Source organism: Dendrobates tinctorius, unplaced genomic scaffold, assembly GCF_039654945.1.
Source record: "Dendrobates tinctorius isolate UK_male_01 unplaced genomic scaffold, ASM3965494v1 ptg000149l, whole genome shotgun sequence".
Classification (NCBI taxonomy): domain Eukaryota; kingdom Metazoa; phylum Chordata; class Amphibia; order Anura; family Dendrobatidae; genus Dendrobates; species Dendrobates tinctorius.
The window spans coordinates 3,969,769-3,997,668 of record NW_027361816.1 but is presented as its reverse complement, the minus strand read 5'-3'; the positions used below and the strand labels follow the sequence as shown (position 1 = coordinate 3,997,668).

The following is a 27,900-nucleotide window of genomic DNA, read 5'->3' as shown; positions in this document are numbered from 1 at the left end:
TGACCCTTGTACCCTGGTGATCCTCCTGCCTTGGACTGATATTCACGTGTATGACCCGGACTGATTTCTGACCCCGTCTCTTGGTATTCGTCTCTGCTGTTACGTTCCCTCTCTGGCATCTGACTTCCCGGCTTGTACCCCGACCACGTATTTCGTCTCACGTTTTGGACACCGTGCTCATGTTCTGGCTTTCTGACTCTCGGCTTGGTATTTTGACTACGTGTATTGCTGCTCCTTCTGGTACGTCTGCTCCTGCTAGCTTCTGACTCGGTTCGTCTGACTATTCTCTCTCGTTACCTGTGGCACCTGTGCTGTTGCTCAGGGTTGCTGCTCTTAGTGTGTAACCTCTCTTCCCTCACCAGCTCCCCCTGGTGGAGGTTTCACTACAGTACAACAGAGTTCAATGAAGGCAATGGTGAGCTCATTAGAAGATAATGGCAAAGTACATAGATAACAAATATGGTGCCAGACAGAAAAAGCGTCTCAGGACTAAATTCTGCATGAGATCATGATACTGGTAGCAAGATTCAAATTCACAAAAAATGCTGTAATAGTAATAATTATTCAGGGCCTACATAAAGTAAGTCTAACATAGCAGACATCATATAATAAATAAACAGCCGATTTATCATACTTTCTAAGCATGCTCTGAATCCCAAATGGGGTTTCAAGGTACAAACTGGCTGGTCATATTACTATATTCCTGACACATTCAAAAATGTAATTGCCAAAATCTATGTTAGGGGCACAGATACCGATAGTCCAGAAACCTACATGTAAATCAGATATGCTTCTGTCACGCTAATAAACCAGAAGAGTGCTGGAGAATCTGTACACCGGCCCAAAAAAAGGTCCCCATATGTGAGGCCCTGAAGAGTGCAAAGCAACAGTGCCAACCAGACTATAGTGTATAAGGCTAAATACCTTGCGACATGATCCCGGCTAGCTGTAGAGACGCCCGTGAGACGCGCTAAAGCCCCGACGCGCGTTTCACCGTCCTCGGTTTCGTCAGGAGGCGTGGTTAAAATCAAAAGGGCATGGAGTTAAGTATAGAAGGTGTTAGATTGAGGGCAGAGCAGAGTCCTGCAGTGCGCAGGCGACGGGAGAGGTCTGGCGCCTGCGAACTGGAGTTTTCTGCTCTGCCCTCAACAGGGCAGAGCAGTGTGCCTGCGCCGGAGCCACTACAGGAAGGGAAGAAGAGGACGGCATCGTATGAAGATGGGAGGCGTCAGACCGGACCGCGACACCCATTGGACTGGACCGCCACCTCCGGTGAGTATAATCTAATGTGTTTTTCTTATCTTTCAGGTTACATTAGGGGCTTATCTACAGCATTACAGAATGCTGTAGATAAGCCCCTGATGTCACTGCCGTCAACTGATAGGGCAAAAAAAGGGTGACAGATTCCCTTTAAGATCCATGGACCTTAATTTGTAGACTGACTAAAGGTCTCCTAACCCAAACTTGCAGCTTTTTGCCTACCTATAAGGCCATAAGTTTGGGTCAGGAGACCTGCGATGTCTCTGACATTGCAGTCTGTATATAGATTATGAAATCAGCAATCTGTACCCGGTCTCTGTGTGAGCACATCAAGCCGATCCCCCCACCAATTAATAACCGATCCCTCCCACCAATTAATGATGTGGTCAAGAGAATGATGGGATCAATAATAATAATGTTCAAATTTTATTTATATAGTGCCAACATATTCCTCCGAGAGTAAAGCAAATGTATGACTTGTGTTACCGCAGTCCTGTAGAGACATCGGATCGTCCTGAAGAAGTGAAAAGTGACCCTAATTAGCAGTGTTCTGAAGTCTGGTGCCTGCTCCAATAAGTAAACCTTTTTTGTCTCCAGTATGTTAAGTGATCTGGTTTCACGCTGCGCTTGGCAGCTGACTCGGCTTTCACAATGTGAATAATTTAGCACAGCGGTGATATATGAGGCTGCTGGTTTTATAGCACAGAATTCTGGGAATATCGGGCTGGAGGAATTCTTTCCAAGGTGCAGAAATTAAATAAACGTTACCGTATACCTGGGCTGACTGGTAAAGGGCCGGTAATACGGTGTTTATTAGTAAGGTGCCAAAATATTCACCATGTTTATGTAACCTCTATGTAAAGTATTTCCCTTCATTGGACTTTTTATATCTTGATTCTATCAATATTGATTCACATCATTGCTATGACGCACGGGAATTATCATTGCAGATCAGACCTGTGCGCTGACTGCTGTGGAGTCAGTTTTCTGGCAAAAACCACTTGATGAGGAGGAATTACATTGGAAACCACTTCAGTAGATTTGCACCAAAATTCCACTGCAGAATAAAGATAATGCAAGTGAATCGAGCTCTTAACCCTATTCACACTTTGTGTTAAAAGCCGTGCCGATTCCAACCATATCTGTCATGTCATTACAGGGTTTTCCTCATCGTCTTCCGGAGCGTACTGCTCCTGGGTTCATGCGCTTCTGATTGACAGCTCAGACCAGCGGCACAGTTGTGCTCCTGGCCTGAACCGTGCACTCTCTGATGCTGCTATATGAGACAGATATGAGACAGCTTTGCTTCAGCATTGGAAGAACACAGTGGCTCTTAGCCTAGCCAGATCAGGCGCTAACAATGAGCTTCAGATATCCAGCCAGCTTCAGATCAGCGCTTACAAGCTTTAGAGAAAAGAGCTCGTAAGCACTGCTCTCCTTACCTAGGAGACCCTAATGGTTAGAGACTGCAAAGGTGGCTAGTGACTTAGGCACTTAAAATTCAACAATAAAATAAAAAAAAAAACCTTCCATTTTTGATAATGGTTGGGAATTTTAATAACAAGTTGTGATGACACAGCATTTAATCTTAATTATGCCAGATGTATATTTTCAGTAGGCCAAGAGACAGACTATTGTTCATAGAAATCTGAATGTTGACTCTTGAATTGATTTATGAATTTTCAAATTGCTGCCGTTTACCTATTGTATCAGCTCCTACAGATTATTTTGTGTGTTTTTTATGCATAGAGCCCCTAAGCCGCTGCACATTTACCAGCCATCCAGTCACTTTCAGTGGGTGGACTGAGCAGTCTACCAAGATTATACATACTGGAACTTCCTTGCCCTTAGTTCAGTGACCCATGAGGAGATGGCCTTAAGCAGAAACCCTTTTTCTCTGTATTCTTGTATGAGTTGTACCACAGAATGGGAATGGAGCTGACAGACTACACGCTGAGGGAGAGCAGAGATACTGAGGTAACAGCTTAGCGACAGAAAACCGCATAGTGAGAGTCAAAAGAGATCAAGCTGACAGCACGACTCCTCTCTTCTCTCACAATGCCAACAGAATAGTAAGAGAGTCCTGAGAGATGGAGCTGACAGCATATTGAGACAGAGAGGAGACATGGATTGTGCTGACAACATAGTGAGAGACAGCGGTGAAGATGAAACTCAAAAGGAGAGATCAAACTGGTTAGTATACTAACTGCTGACAGCATTGTGACATTGGCATAGATAGCTATGGTTATCATCTCCTGTTTGACCCAATCCAGTTATTGCCCCACTTGCTTATGTGAGTTTTTTGTCGCGTTATTAGACACAGGAACTGGTGCTGACTCTGTAACCTTCGGTGAGCCATGGCTAAACATAGCCGACATTACCGAATGGTAATAATGTAGGAGGAAAATGAGGAACTGTGGACTATCTGTGGCATGAAAGGGAGATCTCAAGGCTTTATCTGCTTTATGTACAATGGTTAAAAGCAAAAGCGAAGATCCGTCCTTAGTTCCTCTAATTCTTCTTGGTGTCTCTGAAGCTAGAGACCAGAGTTTACCCAACGGGCAGTGGGCAGCAAGTGGTGAGATAGCTAGTGGCTTTCACTTAAGGGCATTTATAAAGGGGTAAGTAGTGATGGGATGACCGGACTGAAGGCCAGCAATAATAATATGCCCGACATACGTGGGGCAGGATTCGACATTGTAGAGCGTAAAACACATAGACACATTCTCCTCACAACGTCTAGTGCAGATCTTTCATTATAAATGTGTTGCACATTTAATCACAGTAAACTTACTTTTTGATATGAGGCATTTCAGGAAATCCAAGCTGCCACTGACAGATTGTTTCTTCTGTATTCACTTAATCAAATCGGAAAGATATAATTAACAGCAACCGCATGGATCTTATAGACTAGTTGGGATGTGACTAATTATAAGAAAGTATTAAAGTATTTTAGACACGCTCTGTGTCCTGTGCAGAGGACCTTCAGCAGGGATGTGGAGGAGGTGAGCTGTAACCTCTACACCTATTGTCAATGGTCTGATCCTGGAGGCTTCTACAGAACAGGAAGTATCAGCCTGACATTTGGCTCGACGGTGAAAACTGCAAGATTTCAGGATATTTTTTTAAAATGTTGAAAGTGACTTGGAAAATTAACAAAAAGAATGACAGAAAAATAAATTCAGGACAGCCACAGGAATAGCGTGTCTGGTGGACCTTCACCTGACGTGAGACCCCTTTACTTGCGATGAAAGTCGTTCTAAAACGGACATGTTCCTCTGTATGTCATATGAACTGTTTCTTTCTCTAATTTTAGGTAAAAGTATGGCTTTCAGAGGTGAGAGGGGCAACGAAGAGCCCCCCATGGAAATGATTAAAGTGTCTCATCTGAAGTAAGTGCTCCTGGACTGCAGTACATCAGCAGAAATGCTATGTTATGATATAGATGGCAGTGATCTTTGCTTCTCCTGAGTCGTTTCAGTGTGTGACAGGTGTCTGCTTTTTCTGCTCGAGATGCAGATTTACTATAGCTGCAGTGCTGATATTTCTGCCCCTACATCATGAAGAGAAGATGGTGCAGATCTGACTTCTGTCCTTGTGTATTCCAGGCAGTACCTGGTTGTGGTGTTTAAAGACAAGCCAATGGAATTGTGGGATATCAGGACGTGCACCCTGCTGCGGGAAATGTCCAAGGTCTTCCCTACTGTGACAGCCTTGGTATGTTCTGATTTTCCATTATGGATGGGTGATTCATTGTAGTTAAGGCTGGAGAACGTCTAAGAGATCTCGTAGAAGCCATTATTTAGATCACAACCTGTTCCGCTCGCTGACGTCTTGTAATTATCACGGAGGTTCTACAACAAGTTGATAAATTATGTGTCAACAGCAATGCAGCCATAGATACACATGTTGTCACATACACGCTGTATTATTGCAGTGCCACAATCTACGCACTTTACACTATATTCACTTCTGTAATCGGTAGGATCACATGAAATGGTCACTTACAATATCTTCGTGCATAAGGAATTATTAATGGGGATGTGCCATGTTTTTTGTTCATTAGCGACCAATTGGACCAGGGGAATAGTCGCACTGCTGGCCCGAATTGTGCAGGTTTGCCTTTGCAGCATCAGAGGAGCACAAGGGGCTAAAGATGGCAGAATCCAGGATCAGGACAGTGCTTGCCAAAGTCTGTTCCTTGCCTAGGAGACTACTCGCCGCTGATAGAGGTGGCCGGTGACCTTGGCAAGTAGCAGTACACTGTACAATTAAATATCAGTCCGTTCTCATGAACTGAAAGACTTTTAAATTTAGATTTTTACAAGCACTTTGCTATTTTGCCCTTATTAGCAAGATGAGACAACCCCTTTAACCACAATTTCAGCAGACAATGTTCCACAGTTCCATTTTTTACTAAGGATCTATAAGGACCTGTTACTTTTATTTCTTGGTTGTACCCTTGAAGCGGTTTACTGAGACTGAAAATAGTTTGTTGAAAGAGAAGAAATAGCATAAATTAGCACTTGCCTGATATATCCCTCATTCATCAAACACTGCGGTTCCTCCATGGTCTGTGTTAACGTCGTAGCAGCGATCCTGTGCCATAAATTCATGTTATCGACGCAGAAAAGCACTGCCTTCAGCCTTGTTGCTTGCGTGTGCCACACATGTGGATGTACGGCACAAGATTTCTACTGGTAATAAAGACTGTCAGGAGACTTATCGGATGAGTGCTGGTGGTTTTGTTATTATAAGCTATTACTCCCCTTCAGACAAATCTCTTTCAATCCCGGAAAACCCTTGTAAAATTTGTTTAAATCCTTTTGAAATCAGCATTTATTACGTAATCACAGGATGTATAATAAATGTATGAGAGGGTCTTGCTGATAACCCCCACTCTTCACAATCCAAGAATGGTAAGCGAGCCAAAAGTCCTCTTGGAGTTGAGGATACATGTGTGACCAGAGAGTGAATGGATCCGTGAGTGCACATGCTTACAAGCACATAGGGTGCGTTGGGTCCCCTAATCCTGTTAACTGTGGGGTCCTAGTGGTTGGACTCCTAATGATCGTACAATTATAACCTATTCTTCAGTACATGATCCATGTTATTTATGGGACAACCCCCTTTAAAATCTTAACCCCCGAGGGTGGTTTGCACGTTAATGACCGGGCCAATTTTTACAATTCTGACCACTGTCCCTTTATGAGGTAATAACTCTGAAACACTCCATGGATCCTGGTGATTCTGACATAGTTTATTCGTGACATATTGTACTTTATGTTAGTGGTAACATTTTTTGGATATGACTTGCGTTTATTTGTGGGAAAAAAAAACGTAAATTTGGCGAAAATTTTTGAAAATTTCTCAATTTTCCAGCTTTGAATTTTCATGCCCTTAAATCACAGAGATATGTCACACAAAATAGTTAATAAATAACATTTCCCACATGTCTCATTTACTAAAGAGGTTAACTAGTGGGACAGTTTTATAGATTGGGTCGTTGCGGACACGGTGATACCAAATATGTGTACTTTTATTGTTTTACATTTTTTTTCATTCAAATATTTATTTATAGATACAATATCTTTTGATTTGTTTTTATTATTTTTGATTTAAATAAAAAAAGTTTACAATTATTTTAAAATAATTTTACTTTTTTTTTTTTTTTTTACTTTTTTACTCTGTCCCACTATGGGACTATCATTTTTTTTGCATGCTAATCGCTTCAACAGACAGCATGGAGATGCAGCAGCATCCCCAAGCTGTAGAAGCCGTCAGCTCTGCACTGACTGAGAGACCTGCTGATCATGCACTGCACATGATCAGTATGTTTCCTAGCTCTGGTGACCATGATGTGGTCACCATGGCAATGATTGGGACACCGCCTCATGCCTCGGGGTCTCCGTTCCAAAGGCAGATGGGCTGTCAGTCCTCTACCGACTCCCGTAATGCAGAGAGCTCGCTCGAGCGCAGCACTTCGGGGGGTTAAAATGCCGGGAGCGTGCTTGATTGCTCCTGGCACTTAGTGCCGGGTATCAGCTGTCAAAATCAGCTGACACCCGGTGGCGATCGCCCGCACACCACCCGTGTGCACAGGCGTGCGCGTAGACGTAATAATCCGTCCCTGGTCAGATAGACCCAGGTCACATGGACGGATTTTTACGTCTAACTTCAGAAAGGGGGTAAGGGAATCTGTTAACAGGTGTTTGCTATAAAATCTGACAGCATGAGTTAGGGACCCGGATTCCAGCTATGTGTCACTTAGTTTACTGGGTGCAGCAGTTCTTATACAATCAGTTTTCTTTGTTGCAGGTCTGAGAATGCTGAGCTGTGTGTCACCCCGTCCACACCACTGATTTGTCAGTTTTCTGTGTGCACTCTACATTGACAGAAAGCCGTTAATTGGTGGTGGGGTTGGACATGGAGGCACGAGGCACCTAGTTCTCTAGTGATAATCTCCTGCTGATAAAGCACTGATTTACTTGACCAGGATTGTGGCAGAGAGGAAACTCCTGAAAAGATGTGGCTGCAAACAGTCTGAGGAGGACTCGTAAAGCCAGGGTGTCCGTGACCCCACACATAACATGTGCTGTTTTATAAAAAGTCTTGAATGACAGAAGGGTTTAAGACTCCATCAGATACCAGTGCTGGTGGCAACTGTTACCTCTGCACCCCTTGTAGATGTACGCCTGTTTTTTGTGGCTGCTCACTGCCGTACCTAGTATATACAGCCTGTTATAGCCATAGGCCATGGCATAAATGTCTGATTGGCAGGGGCACACCCCAGGGATTGAGAGAGCAGATTAAGTGTGCCCAGTTTTGTAAACTAAGCGGAATAGATAAGGAGCCGTCTGGCAATTTTGCAGCAGTCTTTGAAGTCTACGGGGAATAACGGCTGGGTGAAAGTTGTTTGTGTCTCACATAGAATTCCACATTCAGAATATTTTTCTTACTAAATATGTAGAACGCAAGTGATACTAGAAACATTTGAATTACATTTTGGAATGAGATAATTGGTGTAACCAGACCTTACCTGTAGCTATAAGCCTGCCCTTCATCTACACTTTCCACCTAATAATCGGCTCCAGGACTCCATGCCGTGTCCTTCTTGTCTTTTGCTCAGCCAGTTATATGATTGTTTCAGGTAAAGCATTTTGCTTTGTGATCTCTGAATATTTGACTTCTGTTTTGCTCGGCATTATAACTGCAGCTTCCTTGTCTCTGTCCCTCAGGAGTGGTCTCCTTCTCACAATCTGAAGAGTCTTCGTAAGAAACAGATGGCCGCTCGCGAGGCGATGGCACGTCAGACTGTCTCTTCAGACACTGATCTGAGCAATGTTGAGTCATCAGTCATCAGGTGAGACATCTGCCGGTTCCCCAACACACTACTGAAAGTTCAAAGCCTCTTCAATGTATTCTGTATGTCACCGTTCAGACAAGGAAGTGGAAAACTGCATTGGAAATTGCAAAGAATGGGCAAAGTGTGTAACTCCAGCTTGCTGCTAATGATGAGACATGTTTTATAGTATAAGATAATGCCATGAAATTAATGAATATAACAAAGTTATGAGCTGCACAAGACAGATCAACAGTCTGGAGCTCTGCTAGCCTCAGCAGAAGGTTACATATGCTTGGAGGTGCTCAAAGGGAATCTGTCACTCTGAAAAATGACCCTACACTACTGTGTGTCTGGAAAACAGATGAAACAATCACTGACCTCAGGGAGGTCAGTGATTGTTTTGTGATGTTGGTCTACTAGGCATTGCTCCCACCTAGCCAGAATCCTACTCCACACTGATGAGGGGCAACACCCTGAAACAGCTGTCTGTGGATGGATACCTGGCCTGGGTATTTCCCTTGTCATATCTGTAAACTCGTAAAGAGCTGGATATTGACTTAAAGGGCCACTTAATATGGTGGTAATGGTGGTTTCCGAAAGGAGCCACTCCTTGGCTGGGTCCTTCCCTGGAGGAAGATCTGGCTAGTCCCGTGTTTGAGACTCTTAAATGAGGCTCCATAGACTTTATTTGGAAAACAGATGAGACGCAGATTCCAATGATATACAGGTGCATCTCACAAAATTAGAATATCATCAAAAAGTTAATTTATTTCAGCTCTTCAATACAGAAAGTGAGACTCACATATTATATAGAGTCATTACACACAGAGTGACCTATTTCAAGTGTTTATTTCTGTTAATGTTGATGATTATGGCTTACAGTCAATGAAAACCCAAAAGCCATTATCTCAGTAAATTAGAATACTTTATATGAAAAAAATGATTTTAACCCCTTCACCCCCAAGGGTGGTTTGCACGTTCATGACCGGGCCAATTTTTACAATTCTGACCACTGTACCTTTATGAGGTCATAACTCTCGAACGCTTCCATGGATCCCGGTGATTCTGACATTGTTTTCTCGTGACATATTGTACTTCATGTTAGTGGTAAAATTTCATTCAAATAACTTGCGTTTATTTGTGAGAAAAACGGAAATTTGGCGAAAATTTTGAAAATTTCGCAATTTTCCAACTTTGAATTTTTATGCCCTTAAATCACAGAGATAAGGCACACAAAAAACTTGATAACTAACATTTCCCACATGTTTACTTTACATCAGCACAATTTTGGAACCAAAATTTTTTTTTGTTAGGAAGTTATAAGGGTTAAAAGTTGACCAGCGATTTCTCATTTTTACAACACCATTTTATTTTTAGGACCACATCACATTTGAAGCCACTTTGAGGGGTCTATATGATAGAAAATACACAAAAGTGACACCATTCTAAAAACTGCACCCCTTAAGGTGCTCAAAACCACATTCAAGAAGTTTATTAACCCTTTAGGTGCGTCACAGGAATTTTTTTGAATATTTAAAAAAAAATGAACATCTAACTTTTTTTCATAAAAAAAATACTTCAGGTTCAATTTTTTTTATTTTACCAAGGGTAACAGGAGAAATTGAACTGCAAAAGTTATTGTGCAATTTGTCCTGAGTACGCAGATACCTGATATGTGGGGGGGAACGACTGTTTCGGCGCATGGCAGAGCTCAGAATGGAAGGAGCGCCGTTTGACTTTTTCAATGCAAAATTGGCTGGAATTCAGATTGGACGCCATGTCACGTTTGGAGAGTCCCTGATGTACCTAAACAGTGGAAACCCCCTACAAGTGACCCCATTTTGGAAACTAGACCCCCCAAGGAACTTATCTAGATATGTGGTGAGAACTTTGAACCCACAAGGGCTTTACAGAAGTTTATAACGTACAGCGGTACAATTAAAAAATCATATTTTTTCCACAAAAATGATCTTTTCACCCCAATTTTTATTTTCCCAAGGGTAACAGGACCCTAAAAGTTATTGTGCAATTTGTCCTGAGTACGCTGATACCCCACATGTGGGGGTAAACCACTATTTGGGCGCATGGCAGAGCTCGGAAGGGAAGCAGCGCCATTTGACGTTTTTGGCTGGAATTGAGATCGGACACCATGTCGCGTTTGGAAAACCCCTGATGTACCAAAACAGTGGAAACCCCCCACAAATGACACCATTTTGGAAACTAGACCCCCTAAGGAACTTATCTAGATGTGTGGTGAGAACTTTGAACCCCCATGGGCTTCACAGAAGTTTATAACATAAAGCCATACAATTAAAAAATCATATTTTTTAAACAAAAATGATCTTTTCACCCTCAATTCTTATTTTTCCAAGGGTAACAGGACCCTAAAAGTTATTGTGCAATTTGTCCTGAGTACGCTGATACCCCACATGTGGGGGTAAACCACTATTTGGGCGCATGGCAGAGCTCGGAAGGGAAGCAGCGCCATTTGACGTTTTTGGCTGGAATTGAGATCGGACACCATGTCGCGTTTGGAAAACCCCTGATGTACCAAAACAGTGGAAACCCCCCACAAATGACACCATTTTGGAAACTAGACACCCTAAGGAACTTATCTAGATGTGTGGTGAGAACTTTGAACCCCCATGGGCTTCACAGAAGTTTATAACATAAAGCCATACAATTAAAAAATCATATTTTTTCCACAAAAATGATCTTTTCACCCTCAATTCTTATTTTTCCAAGGGTAACAGGACCCTAAAAGTTATTGTGCAATTTGTCCTGAGTACGCTGATACCCCACATGTGGGGGTAAACCACTATTTGGGGGCATGGCAGAGCTCGGAAGGGAAGCAGCGCCATTTGACGTTTTTGGCTGGAATTGAGATCGGACACCATGTCGCGTTTGGAAAACTCCTGATGTACCAAAACAGTGGAACCCCCCACAAATGACACCATTTTGGAAACTAGACCCCCTAAGGAACTTATCTAGATGTGTGGTGAGCACTTTGACCCCCCCAGTGCTTCACAGAAGTTTACAACGCCCGGGCGTGAAAATAAAAAATTCGTATTTTTTCCACAAACATGATCTTTTAGTCACCATTTTTTTATTTTCCCAAGGGTACCAGGAGAAATTGGACCCCAAAAGTTGTTGTCCAATTTGTCCTGAGTATGCTGATACCCCATATGTGGGAGAAAACTACTGTATGGGCACACGTCGGGGCTCGGAAGGGAAGTAGTGACGTTTTGGAATGCAGACTTTGATGGAATGGTCTGCGGGTGTGATATTGCCTTTGGAGAGCCCCTAATGTACCTAAACAGTGGAAACCCCCCACAAATGACACCATTTTGTAAACTAGACCCCCCAAGGAACTTATCTAGATGTGTGGTGAGCACTTTGACCCCCCCAGTGCTTCACAGAAGTTTACAACGCCCGGGCGTGAAAATAAAAAATTCGTATTTTTTCCACAAACATGATCTTTTAGTCACCATTTTTTTATTTTCCCAAGGGTACCAGGAGAAATTGGACCCCAAAAGTTGTTGTCCAATTTGTCCTGAGTATGCTGATACCCCATATGTGGGAGAAAACTACTGTATGGGCACACGTCGGGGCTCGGAAGGGAAGTAGTGACGTTTTGGAATGCAGACTTTGATGGAATGGTCTGCGGGTGTGATATTGCCTTTGGAGAGCCCCTAATGTACCTAAACAGTGGAAACCCCCCACAAATGACACCATTTTGTAAACTAGACCCCCCAAGGAACTTATCTAGATGTGTGGTGAGCACTTTGACCCCCCCAGTGCTTCACAGAAGTTTACAACGCCCGGGCATGAAAATAAAAAATTCGTATTTTTTCCACAAACATGATCTTTTAGTCACCATTTTTTTATTTTCCCAAGGGTACCAGGAGAAATTGGACCCCAAAAGTTGTTTTCCAATTTGTCCTGAGTACGCTGCTACCCCATATGTGGGAGAAAACTACTGTATGGGCACACGTCAGGGCTCGGAAGGGAAGTAGTGACGTTTTGGAATGCAGACTTTGATGGAATGGTCTGCGGGTGTCATGTTGCCTTTGGAGAGCCCCTAATGTACCTAAACAGTGGAAACCCCCCACAAATGACACCATTTTGTAAACTAGACCCCCCAAGGAACTTATCTAGATGTGTGGTGAGCACTTTGACCCCCCCAGTGCTTCACAGAAGTTTACAACGCCCGGGCGTGAAAATAAAAAATTCGTATTTTTTCCACAAACATGATCTTTTAGTCACCATTTTTTTTATTTTCCCAAGGGTACCAGGAGAAATTGGACCCCAAAAGTTGTTGTCCAATTTGTCCTGAGTACGCTGACACCCCATATGTGGGAGAAAACTACTGTATGGACACACGTCGGGGCTCGGAAGGGAAGCAGTGACGTTTTGGAACGCAGACTTTGATGGAATGGTCTGCGGTTGTCATGTGCGTTTGGAGAGCCCCTGATGTACCTAAACTATTGAAACTCCCCACAAGTGACCCCATTTTGGACACTAGACCCCCCACGGAACTTATCTAGATGTGTGGTGAGCACTTTGAACCCCCAAGTGCTTCACAGAAGTTTATAACACTCGGACGTGAAAATAAAAAAATCATTTTTTTTCCACAAAAATGATATTTTTGCCCCCAATTTTTTATTTTCCTAAGGGTAACAGGAGAAATTGGACCCCAAAAATTGTTTTGCAATTTGTCCTGAGTAGGCTGATACCCTACATGAGGGGGTAAAACACTGTTTGGGCGCATAGCAGAGCTTGGAAGGGAAGGAGCACCATTTGACTTTTTCAACTCAGAATTGGCTGGAATTGAGATCAGACGCCATGTTGCATTTGGAGAGCCCCTGATGTGCCCAAACAGTGGAAACCCCCAATTCTAACTCCAACCCGAACCCCAACACGCCCCTAACCCTAGCCCTAACCCTAGCCCTAACCCTAGCCCTAGCCCTAGCCCTAGCCCTAGCCCTAACCCTAACCTAACCCTACCCCAACACACCCCTAGCCCTAACCCTAGCCCTAACCCTAATGGAAAAATGGAAATAAATACATTTTTTTTATTTTATTATTTTTCCCTAACTAAGGGGGTGATAACGGGGGGTTTGATTTACTATTTATGGCGGTTTTTATGTTTGGCGGCTGTCGCACGCTAAAAGACGCTTTTTATTGTAAAAATAGTTTTTGCATCACCACATATTGAGAGCTATAATTTTTCCGTATTTTGACCCACCGAGTCATGTGAGGTCTTATTTTTTGCGGGACGAGTTGACGTTTTTATTGGTACCATTTTCGGGCACGTGAAATTTTTTGATCGCTTTTTATTCCGATTTTTGGGACGCAGAATGAACAAAAACCAGCGTTTCATGAATTTCTTTTGGGGGGGTGCGTTTACACCGTTCCGCGTGCGGTAAAATTGATAAAGCGCTTTTATTCTTCGGGTCAGTACGGTTACAGCGATACCTCATTTAGGTCTTTTTTTATGTTTTTGTCGGTTTTATGCAATGAAAACTATTTTATATAAAAAATAATTATTTTTGCATCGCTTTATTCTGCGAGTTATAACTTTTTTATTTTTTTGCTGATGATGCTGTGTGGCGGCTTGTTTTTTGCGGGACAAGATGACGTTTTCAGCGGTACCATGGATATTTATATGCGTCTTTTTGATCTCGCGTTATTGCACTTTTTGTTTGGCGGTATGATAATAAATCATTATTTTTTGCTTCGTTTTTTATTTTTATTTTTTAAGGGGTTCGCTAAAGGGGTTAACTAATGGGACAGTTTTATAGGGCAGGTCGTTACGGACGCGGCGATACCTAATATGTGTACTTTTATTGTTTTTTTTTTTATTATTTTAAAAAAATGAATTTATTGGGGAATATTTTTTTTTTTTTTTACTAATTTATTTGGCGATTTTTTTTAATTTATTTTTACACTTTTTTTTAATTTTTTTTTTACTTTATTACATAGTCCCAGGTGGGACATCACTGTCCTGTGACAGATCGCTGATCTGTCACATCACAGATCACTGTGACAGATCAGCAATCTGTCACAGGCAGTGCACAAGGCTTCCTCATGCCTGCGCTTTGCAGGCACTGAGGAAGCCAGCTTCCCCAGGCCCCCGAAGGCCCCCGTCGCCATCTTGGATTCGGGGGCCTGGAGGATAGGAGTCCCCCGCAGCAGCGCTGCACATTGCGCTGCCGTGGGGGGCTCAGGGAAGCACGGAGGGAGCCCCCTCCCTGCCGATGCTTCCCTTTAACTCCCGGTACACCGCGATCGCGTTTGATCGCGGTGTGCAAGGGGTTAATGTGTCGGGGGCGGTCCGTGACCGCCCCTGACACATTGTGCCGGGTGTCAGCTGTGATAATCAGCTGACACCCGGCCGTGATCAGCGGCGCTCACCACGTGGGCGCCGCTGATCGCGGTAGACGTACTATCCCGTCCCCGGTCATACGGGCCCGGGTACCGTGGACGGGATAGTACGTCTCATGTCAGGAAGGGGTTAAAATCCGAAATGTTGGCCTACTGAAATGTATGTTCAGTAAATGCACTCAATACTTGGTCAGAGCTCTTTTGGCATCAATTACTGGATCAATGCGGCATGGCATGGAGGCGATCAGCCTGTGGCACTGCTGAGGGGTTATGGAAGCCCAGGTTGCTTTGATAGCAGCCTTCAGCTCGTCTGCATTGTTGGGTCTGGTTGTCTCATCTTCCTCTTGACAATACCCCATAGATTCTGTATGGGGTTATGGTCAGGCGAGTTTGCTGGCCAATCAAGCACAATGATACTGTTGTTTTTAAACCAGGTATTGGTACTTTTGGCAGTGTGAACAGGTGCCAAGTCCTGCTGGAGAATGAAATTTCCATCTCCAAAAAGCTTGTTGGCAGAGGGAAGCATGAAGTGCTCTAAAATTTCCTGGTAGACGGCTGCGCTGACTTTGGTCTTGATAAAACACAGTGGACCTACACCAGCAGATGACATGGCTCCCCAAGCCATCACTGATTGTGGAAACTTCACACTAGACCTCCAGCAGCTTGGATTGTGGCCTCTCCACTCTTACTCCAGACTAGGACCTTGATTTCCAAGGTCTAGTGTGAAGTATCCATAATCAATGCACTCTCTTCTCCTCCACAGTAATCCTGCAGATGTCTGTGCTCAGTATGCTAATATGCTAATTATGCAAATTGTCTCTTCAAAGACGAAGAGGACTAGAACTCTAGTGCCACCTATTGGAAGTAGCAATCCTAAAAGTCAATGTTGACCCTTTAACGAGCCTTGTTACATGACTTAGGATAAAAGCCAAGTCAGAATCTCAATTTGCAGACACTGTGTTTCGGGGTACTGCCTCTCGTCAGTGCAAAGTGTGAGATCTGGTTTGGCTGTGAGAGAGACGTCTGACCGATATCCAAGAAGTATCATTTCTCCTTGCGGAGAATGACATGCTCATCTCGACATCTGAAGAGACAATTTGCATAATTAGCATATTTCCCAGAGGAGCATTGCGGCTTTAAGTCTCCTCATCTCGACATGCTTAGCATGTCATTCTCCGCAAGGCGAAATGATACTTCTTGGATATCGGTATGCTAATAAGACAGTTAGGAGTCCTGCCGACTGTTTGTCAGAGTCTAGGAGTCCTGGGGATGCATTACAATGAAGAGCATGGATCGCCTCTCTGTTTACTGCATGAGAGTGAAAGCGAGCTCTGAGATAAAAATTGTAGGAATCAGTCTCTTTCCAGATATCTGGATATAAAATGCAACGTGCAAATTAGGGTCTTATCCCAGTTTTACAGTGGGTGTCTAATAGTAATGTGCTCACCTGATAGGGTTGTGTGTAACACACCATCTAATATTTTGGAAATACCAGCTGCTGCATCATCCATGGACTTGTGTGATATATAACCGTGGGATGAGGGTTTCATTTGCACTGCTGATTCCAATAAGGATCCAAAACCAGACCTTGAATATTAGTTTATTGTCAACGCGTTTCAAAGTCGCTAACTGACTCTTTCGTCAGCACAAACCATATGTAAGGTGGCAAAGTAACATGAATGTGCCTGTCCTGAGGAAGGAGTCAGTTTGACTGTAAAACGCATTGACAATAAACCACTGTTCTTCAAGTCCTGGTTTTGGATCAATGGAATCAGCAGCACAGATGAAATCCACATCCCATCATTATATAGTATCTTTTCAGTTAGTTACACATTCTAGTAGTCTAGGGTTGTTTTTGATGGTGAGAAATTTCCCTTAAAAAAGGACTTGTCACTTACCATAAACTTGTAATTTGTCACCTGGTGTAAATGCCGCTGTTGTCCTGAATCTGGCATTGTTTTTCTTTTGTTCCTGCGCCTCTCCGCTCCTCTCCACCTTGTCTGTAAATCTAGTATTTTTAGGCAAAAGGGCATGATCATCAAGAAGACTCCCATGGAGATGAGCTCAGGACCAAGCCCCCTTGGCTAAAAAGACCAAATATACAGACAGGTAAGAGGTGGGAATATCTTAGTAGCGGAGTGGCGCAGGGACAAAATAAATGTGTCAGCATCAGGAATGAACTGATCAATGCGGTCCAGTTTCTCTAAACCCCCAGTGATCAGCTGTAACAGGGGGAGCGTATGGCCATGAAGTAATACATGGCGCCAACTGAATGGACGTCCATAACATACAGAAGTGGAAGCGGTCTGCCAGGGTGGGCACCGCTTGTACTGCCTGCATCACTGTGTATCTGCATAGACGCCGTGCCTTCCACGTGCTGTTACAGTATATGGCTTTCCTTGTCCACGTGGGTGGTTTGGCAGAAGAAAGATCCAGACTTCCATAGAAATAAAGAACATTAGTCTGAAGCCCTGATCACAGGAGCTGCTGGTTTGAGGTTTCTTACATTTCTGCCTTTGTGGCCACTGGCTGTGTATTAATGCCGCACTAATGAGGCAATTAGAAGGAAGAGCAGTAAAGAGAATTACTAATTATCCGGTGCCAGCTTTTACCTGCCGTATTAGTCTGTTACAGGAGGCGGAGAGCAAGTCTGAGCTGAGCCAGAATATCTCTGCACGGGAACACTTTGTGTTTGCAGACACAGATGGGCAAGTTTATCACCTGACTGTGGAAGGGAACAGTGTGAAAGACAGCGCCAGGATTCCCCCAGATGTGAGTTCATCTCCTTGTTTTTGTGCCAATGGCAGGTTTGCCCTGCGGGCATGCGAAGTGCGAAATGTCAGCTCGCTGCACAACAAATTAACACTGTGGTTTTTTGTTTCATTCATTTTCTGACTGGTGACCTTGACTTACCAAGCAGGAGAAGCACATCATCGGTCTCTCTATAGCGGTCTTCATTTTGGAAATGTACTGGATTTTATCATGTATATGTCAGAGTCCGTGCTGTAAATTACCAATACAATTACAAAAAATAAACAAAGCAAACCTTGATGGCACAGGATTTGTATAAAGATGTAATGTGACCTTACACCAAAGTGTACATCAAAATGTCAGCAGCAAGAAACTACAGAAATATCCAGCACCTCAGATGGTAAAAGTCTCAGAGGGGAGACACTACAGCTCATACTGTTAAAATGTTATTACTTCCCCCTAAAAAACCTTGGGTTGGTAATGATTTGCTGATCGTTGGGGTTCAACCATTGAGACCCCCTGCAATTGCAAATCTGGCTTCCAGAACCCTGATAACAGTAATCTTTATTCCCGTACGTAAAGGGAATCTGTTAGTAAGATCAACCGTCCTAAGCCGTCTGTATTGACGTGTAGGATGTTGAATAAAATGATATCTTGATATCTGGGATCCAATATCTTAATCCAGAGAAATTACATTTTTCTTAATATGTAAACAAGCTGTTAAGATCTACGGGCCGGATACAGATCTCCCTGAGAATCAACCTCCAGAGCTTATTTTATATCAAAGGGGTAGGAGTTACCAGTGTGAGACATGTAATGACTGACAGTTTGCTCTCCTGATCTACATGTCTCACACTGGTAACCCCTCATTTCATGTAAAACAAGCCCTGGAGGCAGGTACTCGGGGAGATCTGCTTCCTGGCCAAACGGCTCATTTACGTATTGGAATAAAATGTATATTTCTCTGGAATAAGACATTAGTTTTCAGGTATCAAGGTATTTTTTAATTCAACTTTCTATAACTTGCATGTCCATATAGACAAGTTAGGGAGGTTAATCCTACTGATAGATGCCCTTTAATGGAGTGGAGGTCCACAAGTTTGGGCTCCACTACATTTAATGTTAATACTGTCATGTTTTTTCCTTGGAAGTCCCATAGATGATGATTGGAGTAGAAGTGGAGTATGCGCACCTCAGATCGCAAATCTCTATTCTCAAAATCACTGTGCAGCAGTCGGACCCCCCCCAGTAGTCTGCAAGGTATCCCATCTCCTGCAGATAGGGATTAACATGTTCCTTTTGAAAATGACAATTTTTAAAGCATATCCTAGCAATGTGCCCTATCTTCAGAAGTTACTACCCTAGATTCTAAAAATATGGAGGAGAGAATCTCATATTCGTCACAGAATTATTTTGAGTTTATTACAGGGATTTAAAGGGATTTTCTGACTTTATATAAAAAATCCAGTACATGCGTGTGTGTAAATGGTCACCAGCTGATGCCACCGTAGCTCGGAAGTAATTACTTTACATTTACCGAGCTCTCTTTATAGTTCATAAATAGCTGAACACTATTAGAAAGCCCCAGGACCCCTTCTGTGCCCTATGATAAGACTTTATAACAGGCGATCTGGCCCCAGGGGAGAGGCCATCAACAGCCGACATTAAATCTTGGGTTCCTCACTTGCTTATATTTGCATCGTGTCGTGTTGTTGTTTTTTTCTTTTAGGTAATTGCTTTAACTTTTTTTTTTGTTGCTTTATAACATTGTTCTTGCCATGGACAGGGCAGTATGGGAAGTATCTCCTGCATTGCCTGGAAGGGAGACACCCTGGTCCTGGGGGATGTGGACGGAAACTTAAACTTCTGGGATCTAAAAGCCCGGGTCTCAAGGTGAGGAGCGCTCATTTCTAGGCGGTCAGGCCAGTTCATGAATACGCGTGGTCTTCACTGTTCACATCAAACTATTTGTACATTATTAATGTAATGTCAGATTTTGTAGTTTTTAGGAAATTTTCACTTTTCTTTTTAAATATTGAGGGAAATTCTAATTCAAAATTAAAAATATTTTTACATTTAATCTGGATTCCAGAATCAGCTATATATTATTATTTTTTTTTTTACTACTGCAGGTGATTGGTTTTAGGGTATGTGCACACGTTGCAGATTTGGTCCTGCGGATCCGCAGCAGTTTTCCATGTGGTGTACAGTACCATGTAGACCTATGGAAAACCAAATCCACTGTGCACATGCGGAAAATTCGGCGCAGATTTGCTGCGGTTTATTTTCCGCAGCATGTCAAATCTTTGTGCGGATTCCGCAGCGCTTTTACACCTCTTCCATTATAGGAATCCACAGGTGTAAAAACGCAGGTGAAATCTGCACAAAATCTGCAGAAAGTCCGCAGTAAATCTGCACTAAATCCGTAGGTAAAATGCAGGTCATTTTACCTGCGGATTCAGCAAAATCCACGCGGAAAAATCTGCAGCCAAATCCGCAATGTGTGCACATACCCTAAATGTGCTGGGTTTTACAAAGTAGAAGGAGCTTCACTGTCCCCCAATCTCCTGGATTTAAGTATCCCAATTATTTTATAATTTTTTCAAAATTAGTTCAGCTTTGTGGTAATAATTTAATACTTATGTTTATAAGGGTTGGAGCTCTGGTTTTCTGCACCACATCCATCCCCTGATTTCTTCAAGCAGCCATGGAAATAAATGATCAGGTTTTAGTTGCATGCAGCCACCAGGGGGACTCACGGGCTCACTGAAGAGTTTTGGGAGCAGAATATTAGTATTTTAAGGGTTTTCTTACAAGAGAACAGTATCTGCTCCAACTGTCTGGTCAGGGTTTCTTTAACCCACGTCTACCTGTAGCATATGAAAGACACACTGAGCGGACAACAATATTGTGGCATCTGCACATTTCCCCTATGAAGCTTTTTTTTTACTCTGTCGCCTAATTGGGGGACACAGAACCGTGGGTGTTATGCTGCTGTCCACTAGGAGGCGACACTATGCATAATCTGAAAAAGATTAACTTTGGCTCCTCCTCTGCAGTATACACCCCTGGACGGCGTCAGCCTTCTCCAGTTTTTGCTTAGTGTCGCAAGGAGGCACACCTTTTTTCTTCCGTTTTTTTCCTTTTTTCGTCCGGAAATACAAATGAAGAAAAGAGGGTCTCCAGCGAGACTCCCGGCATGGCTCCCTCCTTGGTCCCCTATTAGGGGTACCCGGTTGAGGTCGAGGTGGCTATTCCCCATGTCGCTCCCTCCCCAGTCCCTCGGGTCCTGGTTCGAGGTCGAGACCCCCCCCTCCTCCCCCAACCCCTTTAAGGGGTCTGGGTTGAGGCGAGGATGAAGACCCCCTGACGGTGACAGACTCACCCTCCCTAATCCCCCGCAGGGGGCATTAGGTTGAGACGCCTCAGGTAGGGTCGGAGATCAGGCAGCATTCCGCAGCTTCCTGGGACCCCAGGCCGGCTGAGGGATCCTGTTGGGGCCGGGGGAGGGTGCGGACTGGATGGCACAGCAGAGACAGGGCTTTTTCTGCGTCCTTGTCTCTGCAGCAGCAGCGGCTCCATAGCGCTTCAGGGGCCCCACATACAGAAACCGCTACCCCCACCGCTATCCAGTCGACCATTCTGGGGGGGTCTGGTACAAATCCGCCCCCCCCCCGGACTACCGCGCCGCTCTGGAGCCCTCCTGGGCATCAGGCCTCTAATTTAGACGGCGGCTTCGGCCTAGCCGAAGCCGCCGCCTTTTCCCCGCCCCCCGGCCCGCCCCCCGGATGACCAAAATGACACACTGGAGTGTCATAGAAGGGGCGGATTGAGGCAGAAAGGGGGCGTTTTTACACAGCCCAGCGCACCCTTTTCAGCTCTCCGCCCCCTCTCCTCAGAGTCCCGGTGGCCATTTTTTCTGGATGAGATCCAGGAGAGGAGCATCACAGCGGTCTCCGGGGGGCACAGAACTGGGATCTGTCGGCGCTGGACCTAGGGGTACACTGGTGGGGTAAGCTCACAGCTGGGTTCTCATTACTCAGCTGTGAATCTATACTTCCTATAAGGCTCTCTGTGGGTTCCCTCTGCGTAGCCACCCCTGTACGATCCCTGATAGCCAGCCTCTGTGCACTATGCCGGGCTCAAGGAAGAGAACCAGGCAGGAATGTTTCTATGCATTCTGCACAGCCTGCAAAGCCACGCTCCCTAGTGGCAGCACGTATCCGCACTGCCGGGACTGCATCCTGAACTCTGGGTCAGAACCCCAGGGAGTCCCTACTGACGCTTCAGTGTCACAGGCCACGCCGGAATGGGCAACTCAGATGTCTCAGTCCATGACACAGTCCATAGACAACCTAACTGCTACATTGCTGCAAGCTCTGCAGAGTCGGGCCCCGGCTACGGACGGTACACAGCAAACGGAGAGCTTGTCTCAGGAACATGCTGCTTCCGACTCTCACAGACGTAAGCGGACCCACAGGTCTCGATCACCTGAGTCGCACTATCGCACAAGGTCGTCCCCCTCCAGGGAGAGACGGCGTCATTCCAGGTCTCCTGGGCAGTCCCCTGCCACAGACAGTGCAATTTACCACAGGGATCCCCCACCACAGAAGACCCCCGCCCCAGGTCGCCCTCCAGGGATCACCTTAGCGAGGCACAGGATTCGGAGGGCATCTGTGACTCCGACTCAGATAACGAAACGGACAGGTCCGTGGTACCTTCTCCCCCTAGCAATACAGCGCTAGTTGAGGACATAATTTCTTCCATTCATCAGGTGCTAAAAATTCCAGAGTCGGCCCCGGAAGTCCCAGAACATAGGATTTGCTTCGAAAGTGTTCAGAAACCACCTAAGGTCTTCCCTAATCACCATGAGTTTGAGAAAATACTTACCAAACAGTTTGCGCAGCCTGAGAAAAAATTCGCTAATCGCAAATATTTGGAAGCGAAGTACCCCTTCCCACAGAAAGACACCAAACAATGGACAGATCCACCTGAAGTGGACCCGCCGGTTTCTAGGCTAGCAGCGCAGACTTTACTCTCTCTGCCGGATAGCTCAACCCTCAGGGACGCAGCAGACCGGCAAGTAGAACGCATGGCTCGTTCTATTTTCGAAGCGGCAGGCGCCTCTCTGGGCCCTGCGTTTGCTTCAGTTTGGGCAGCCAAGGCCATCCTGGCTTGGGCCAAAAAACTACAGGAGGGTCTTCAGGCTTCAAATCCTGAACTCTCGGACCAAGCGGTCCAGATAGCAGTGGTAGCAGACTACATGATTCATGCAGCCCTGGATTCCGCCAGAGGTGTAGCGGGAATAGCATCAAACGCCATCACGATCCGACGCATCCTCTGGCTGCGAGAATGGAAAGCGGATGCGGCCTCAAAGAAGTCCCTCACGCGACTTCCGTATTTTACTGGAAGACTTTTCGGCGAAAAGTTGGACACCATGATAGCCAATGCCACTGGGGGTAAGAGTACTTCTCTCCCTCAACTAAAACCGAAACGCACGTTTAAACGAAGAAACCAGACGCGATTCCGATCCTTTCGGAATTCCTCGGGCTGAACCGTAACCGTTCTCCACGCAGGGACAACCCACGGACGCAGCAGCGACCGGACAGGGCTTGGCAGTCAAAAGCAGGCCAAGCGAAACCCAAGGGAGGAAAACCTCAGAACTTCGCTTCATCATGACTCGCGACCTCCGAGAGACACCCCACCAGTAGGCGGCCGACTTACTCTTTCAGCAAGTCTGACTGCCTATTACAGAAGACAGGTGGGTCAGGGAAATAGTGTCTTCCGGATACAAGATAGAGTTCACTTCCGTTCCACCGAACCGGTTCTTCCTTTCTATTCCTCCAACACCACCAGAAAAGGCTTGCGCTTTCCACCAAGCGGTTTCCTCTCTCCTTCAATCAGGAGTTGTTGTGCCGGTTCCCGTGAACGAGAGATTCCGAGGATTCTACTCAAATTTGTTCGTAGTCCCCAAGAAAGGAGGTGGCGTCCGACCCATACTGGACCTAAAACAGTTCAACAATTACGTACAGGTCCGTCATTTCCGCATGGAGTCCCTCCGGTCCATCATTGCATCCATGGACCAGGGAGAATACCTCGCCTCCATAGACATACAGGATGCGTATCTCCACATACCAATTGCTCCCGCCCACCAAAGGTTTCTCAGGTTCGCGGTCAACCAAAACCACTACCAGTTTGTCGCCCTTCCGTTCGGACTCGCCACGGCTCCAAGAACGTTCACCAAAGTCATGGCGGCCACCATGGACGTCCTGCACTCAAGAGGCATTCTAGTCGTCCCGTACCTGGACGACCTCCTCATCAAGTCTCCCACTTTCAAAGACTGCGAGGTCAGTGTCTCAATCACACTAGACACTCTGAGTCGCCTGGGATGGCTAGTCAACCTACAGAAATCGTCGACTATCCCAACTCGGACTCTAACATTCCTGGGAATGGTATTCGACACCTCCAGGGGCCTGGTGCTCCTTCCCAAGGACAAGACACTGGCCATCCGTCTGGGAGTTCGCACACTCCTTCGCAGTCCTCCTCGATCTCTCCGGTTTGCCATGAGAGTCCTCGGCCGGATGGCAGCAGCAATAGAGGCAGTGCCATTTGCCCAGTTTCACCTCAGGGTCCTTCAACTAGCCATACTCAGATCTTGGGACAGGAACCCCTTCTCCCTCGACAGGGAGTTCAGGTTGACGTCATGAACCAGGAGGTCCCTGCATTGGTGGTTCAAACCAACCTCGCTTACACGAGGGAAGCCATTCCTCTCAGGACAATGGAAGATCCTGACTACCGATGCAAGCCTGACAGGCTGGGGGGCGGTGCACCTACATCACAGGGCAAGTGGTCACCGAGGGAAGTGACATTGCCCATCAATGTTCTGGAAATCAGGGACATTCTCTTGGCACTGAGAGCCTTTCATCACTTGCTTGCAGCCTCGCACATACGGATACAGTCGGACAATGCCACGGCTGTGGCATACGTGAACCACCAAGGCAGGACCCGCAGCGCCCAGGCGATGAGAGAAGTGGCTCATATCCTCCGCTGGGCGGAAGACACGAGGTCGGTACTTTCTGCGGTACACATTCCGGGTGTAGAAAACTGGGAAGCCGACTTCCTCAGCAGGCAAGGAATGGACTCGGGGGAGTGGTCTCTCCATCCCGAGATTTTTTGCCAGATCTGTCAACGCTGGGGAACCCCGGAGGTGGACCTAATGGCATCCCATCTCAATACCAAGGTCCCCAATTTCATGGCCAGGACACACGACCTGTGGTCGCTCGGAGCGGATGCCTTGGTCCAGGACTGGTCCCAGTTCCGACTCCTGTACATTTTTCCACCCCTCCCCCTAATCGCCAGGGTCGTGAGGAAGATCAAGCAAGAGGGAGTTCCGACCATCCTCATCGCGCCAGACTGGCCCAGACGTACATGGTACGCCGACATCATCCAACTTACAGCAGACGCCCCCTGGCGTCTACCCGACCGTCACGACCTTCTGTCTCAAGGCCCGTTCTTCCACCAGAATTCAGGGGCTCTTAATTTGACGGCATGGCCCTTGAAACCTGGATTCTAACCCAGGCAGGTTTTTCACCGGCAGTCATTGCAACTATGATCAGGGCAAGGAAGCCGGCCTCCGCCAAGCTCTATTATCGTACCTGGAGAGCTTTCTTTTCTTGGTGCGAATCTCATGGACAAGTCCCACTCCCTTATTCCCTCCCGAAGGTACTAGGTTTTCTTCAATCGGGCCTAGATGCCAAGCTATCCCTAAGTTCGCTTAAGAGTCAGGTGTCGGCGCTTTCAGTCCTTTTTCAAAAGCGCATTGCTATTAAACCGCAAGTAAGGACTTTCATCCAGGGAGTTTCCCGATTGGTTCCTCCCTACAAACGTCCGCTGGATACGTGGGACCTCAATCTGGTCCTGACAGCATTGCAAGCTTCACCCTTCGAACCTCTTAGAGGAGTTCCACTCTCCATTCTGTCTCAGAAAGTGGTTTTTCTAGTGGCGATCACCTCGTTACGCAGAGTGTCGGAATTGTCAGCACTTTCCTGCAGACTGCCTTTCCTAGCCTTTCACCAGGACAAGGTGGTTCTCCGCACGGTACCATCCTTCCTTCCGAAGGTTGTGTCCAACTTTCACCTCAATGAGGAGATTTCACTGCCATCCCTTTGCCCGGTTCCGGTTCATAGAGTGGAGAAGGCTCTGCATACGCTTGACCTCGTCAGAGCATTGCGGATTTACGTGTCCAGGACTGCACCTTTCCGGAAATCTGATTCCCTCTTCATTCTTCCGGAAGGTAGTCGCAAGGGGCTGCCGGCTTCCAAGGCTACCCTTGCCAGGTGGATCAAGTCCACCATACATGAGGCCTACCGACTTAACAGTTCCCCTCTTCCGGCCGGTATCACGGCACACTCTACACGGGCAGTAGGGGCCTCCTGGGCCATTCGGCATCAGGCTTCGGCACAACAAGTGTGTAAGGCGGCCACTTGGACTAGCCTACACACGTTTACGAAACACTACAGTGTTCATACCCAGTCCTCAGCGGATGCGAGCCTGGGTAGACTGGTTCTGCAGGCGGCAGTACCCCAAGTCTAGGGAACTGTCAACACAATATTCGTCCACTGCTTCCCACCCAGGGACTGCTTTGGGACGTCCCACGGTTCTGTGTCCCCCAATTAGGCGACAGAGTAAAGGAGAGTTTTGTGTACTCACCGTAAAATCTCTTTCTCTTAGCCTTTAATTGGGGGACACAGCTCCCACCCTGTTGCCCTTACGGGCCGTTGTTTACTGTTGAGTTCTCATATTGTTCTTTGAGCTCGTACATAGTAGCCTTCTTACAGGCATGGTTATGTTATTTGATTACGTTCCTCCTTATGCTTTGGCACAAAACTGGAGAAGGCTGACGCCGTCCAGGGGTGTATACTGCAGAGGAGGAGCCAAAGTTAATCTTTTTCAGATTATGCATAGTGTCGCCTCCTAGTGGACAGCAGCATAACACCCACAGTTCTGTGTCCCCCAATTAAAGGCTAAGAGAAAGAGATTTTACGGTGAGTACACAAAAATCTCCTTTTTCTTTCTTTATAACACCAATTCTACATCCACAGCCATTAATATGAAGTTGGTCGCCCTCCTCATCTACAACAGCTTCCCCTCTCCTGAAAAGCTTTTCTACAAGATTTTGGAGATGTCTGTAATTATTTTTGACCATTCATCAAGAAGAGCATTTGTGAGGTCAGACACTTATGCCGGATGGGTGGTCCTGGCTCACAATCTCCATTCTAGCTCATCCCCATGGTGTTGGATGGGTTTGAAGTTAGGACTCTGTGCAGGTGGTCAAGTTTTTCCACGCTAAACTGCCCCCAACCATGTCTTTATGGACCTTGTGAGTTGGGTCACAGTCATGGGGGAAAGAAAAGAGCCTAATAAAACTGTGCCCATAAAGCTGGAAGCTACAGTTGTCTAAAATGTCTTGTAAGTTGAAATATTGAGATTTTCCTTCAGTGAAATTAATGCATCTAGACTGAGCCCTAAAAACGGCCGCATAGTGTTATCCCTCCTCCACCAAACTACAGCGGGTACAATGCAGTCAGGCAGGTAACTTTCTCCTGACTTTCACCAAACCTAGACTAGTCCATCAGATGCCGGATAGAGAAGTGTGATCCAGCACTGCACGGGACATATTTCCACTGCTCCTGAGTCCAGTGGTGACGTCTTTATGCCACTCTATCTGACGACTGTCACTGTGCTTGGTGATGTACGGCTGCGTGCAGCTATTACGCTCCCGGCGGGGCCAGTGATTGTGCTGGTGCTAATGCCAGAGGAGGTTCAGACTCTTCAGTTTTGGAGTCAGCAGAGTGTTGTTGATTTTCTTCCCTTTGCTCCTCCTCACTTTTTGACATCGCTTTGTAACTTTTCGGGGTCTTCACTTCGTGGCTGAATTGCTGCAGCTCCTTCCAGTTTTCATTAATATAACTCACAGGAGGCGGGAGAATATTTAGGAGAGAAGAAATGTCATAAGCTGACTTGTTACCCCGATGGGGGCCGGAGGCTATATACCTTTGTCATCTGGACTGATTGAAAAATGTGAATACAGTGAATAGGGAGTAATTAAACCTTTAATTTATTTTTATTTGTTTGTCTCCTTTTAATTGCAAGCCTGA

General features: G+C 45.6%; 1 protein-coding gene across 8 annotated transcripts in view; it reads left to right on the top strand.

Annotated features, from left to right (window-relative positions):
- WDR11 (WD repeat domain 11) overlaps positions 1–27,900 on the top strand; it is a 183,252-nt gene that overhangs the window by 106,920 nt on the left and 48,432 nt on the right. For all 8 annotated transcript variants that reach the window (XM_073546625.1, XM_073546624.1, XM_073546621.1 and 5 more), the window contains 5 exons: positions 4,577–4,652; positions 4,869–4,977; positions 8,499–8,623; positions 17,617–17,764; positions 19,530–19,636. In XM_073546625.1, the coding sequence (XP_073402726.1) occupies positions 4,577–4,652; positions 4,869–4,977; positions 8,499–8,623; positions 17,617–17,764; positions 19,530–19,636 (565 nt within the window). The remainder of the gene's footprint in view (positions 1–4,576; positions 4,653–4,868; positions 4,978–8,498; positions 8,624–17,616; positions 17,765–19,529; positions 19,637–27,900) is intronic.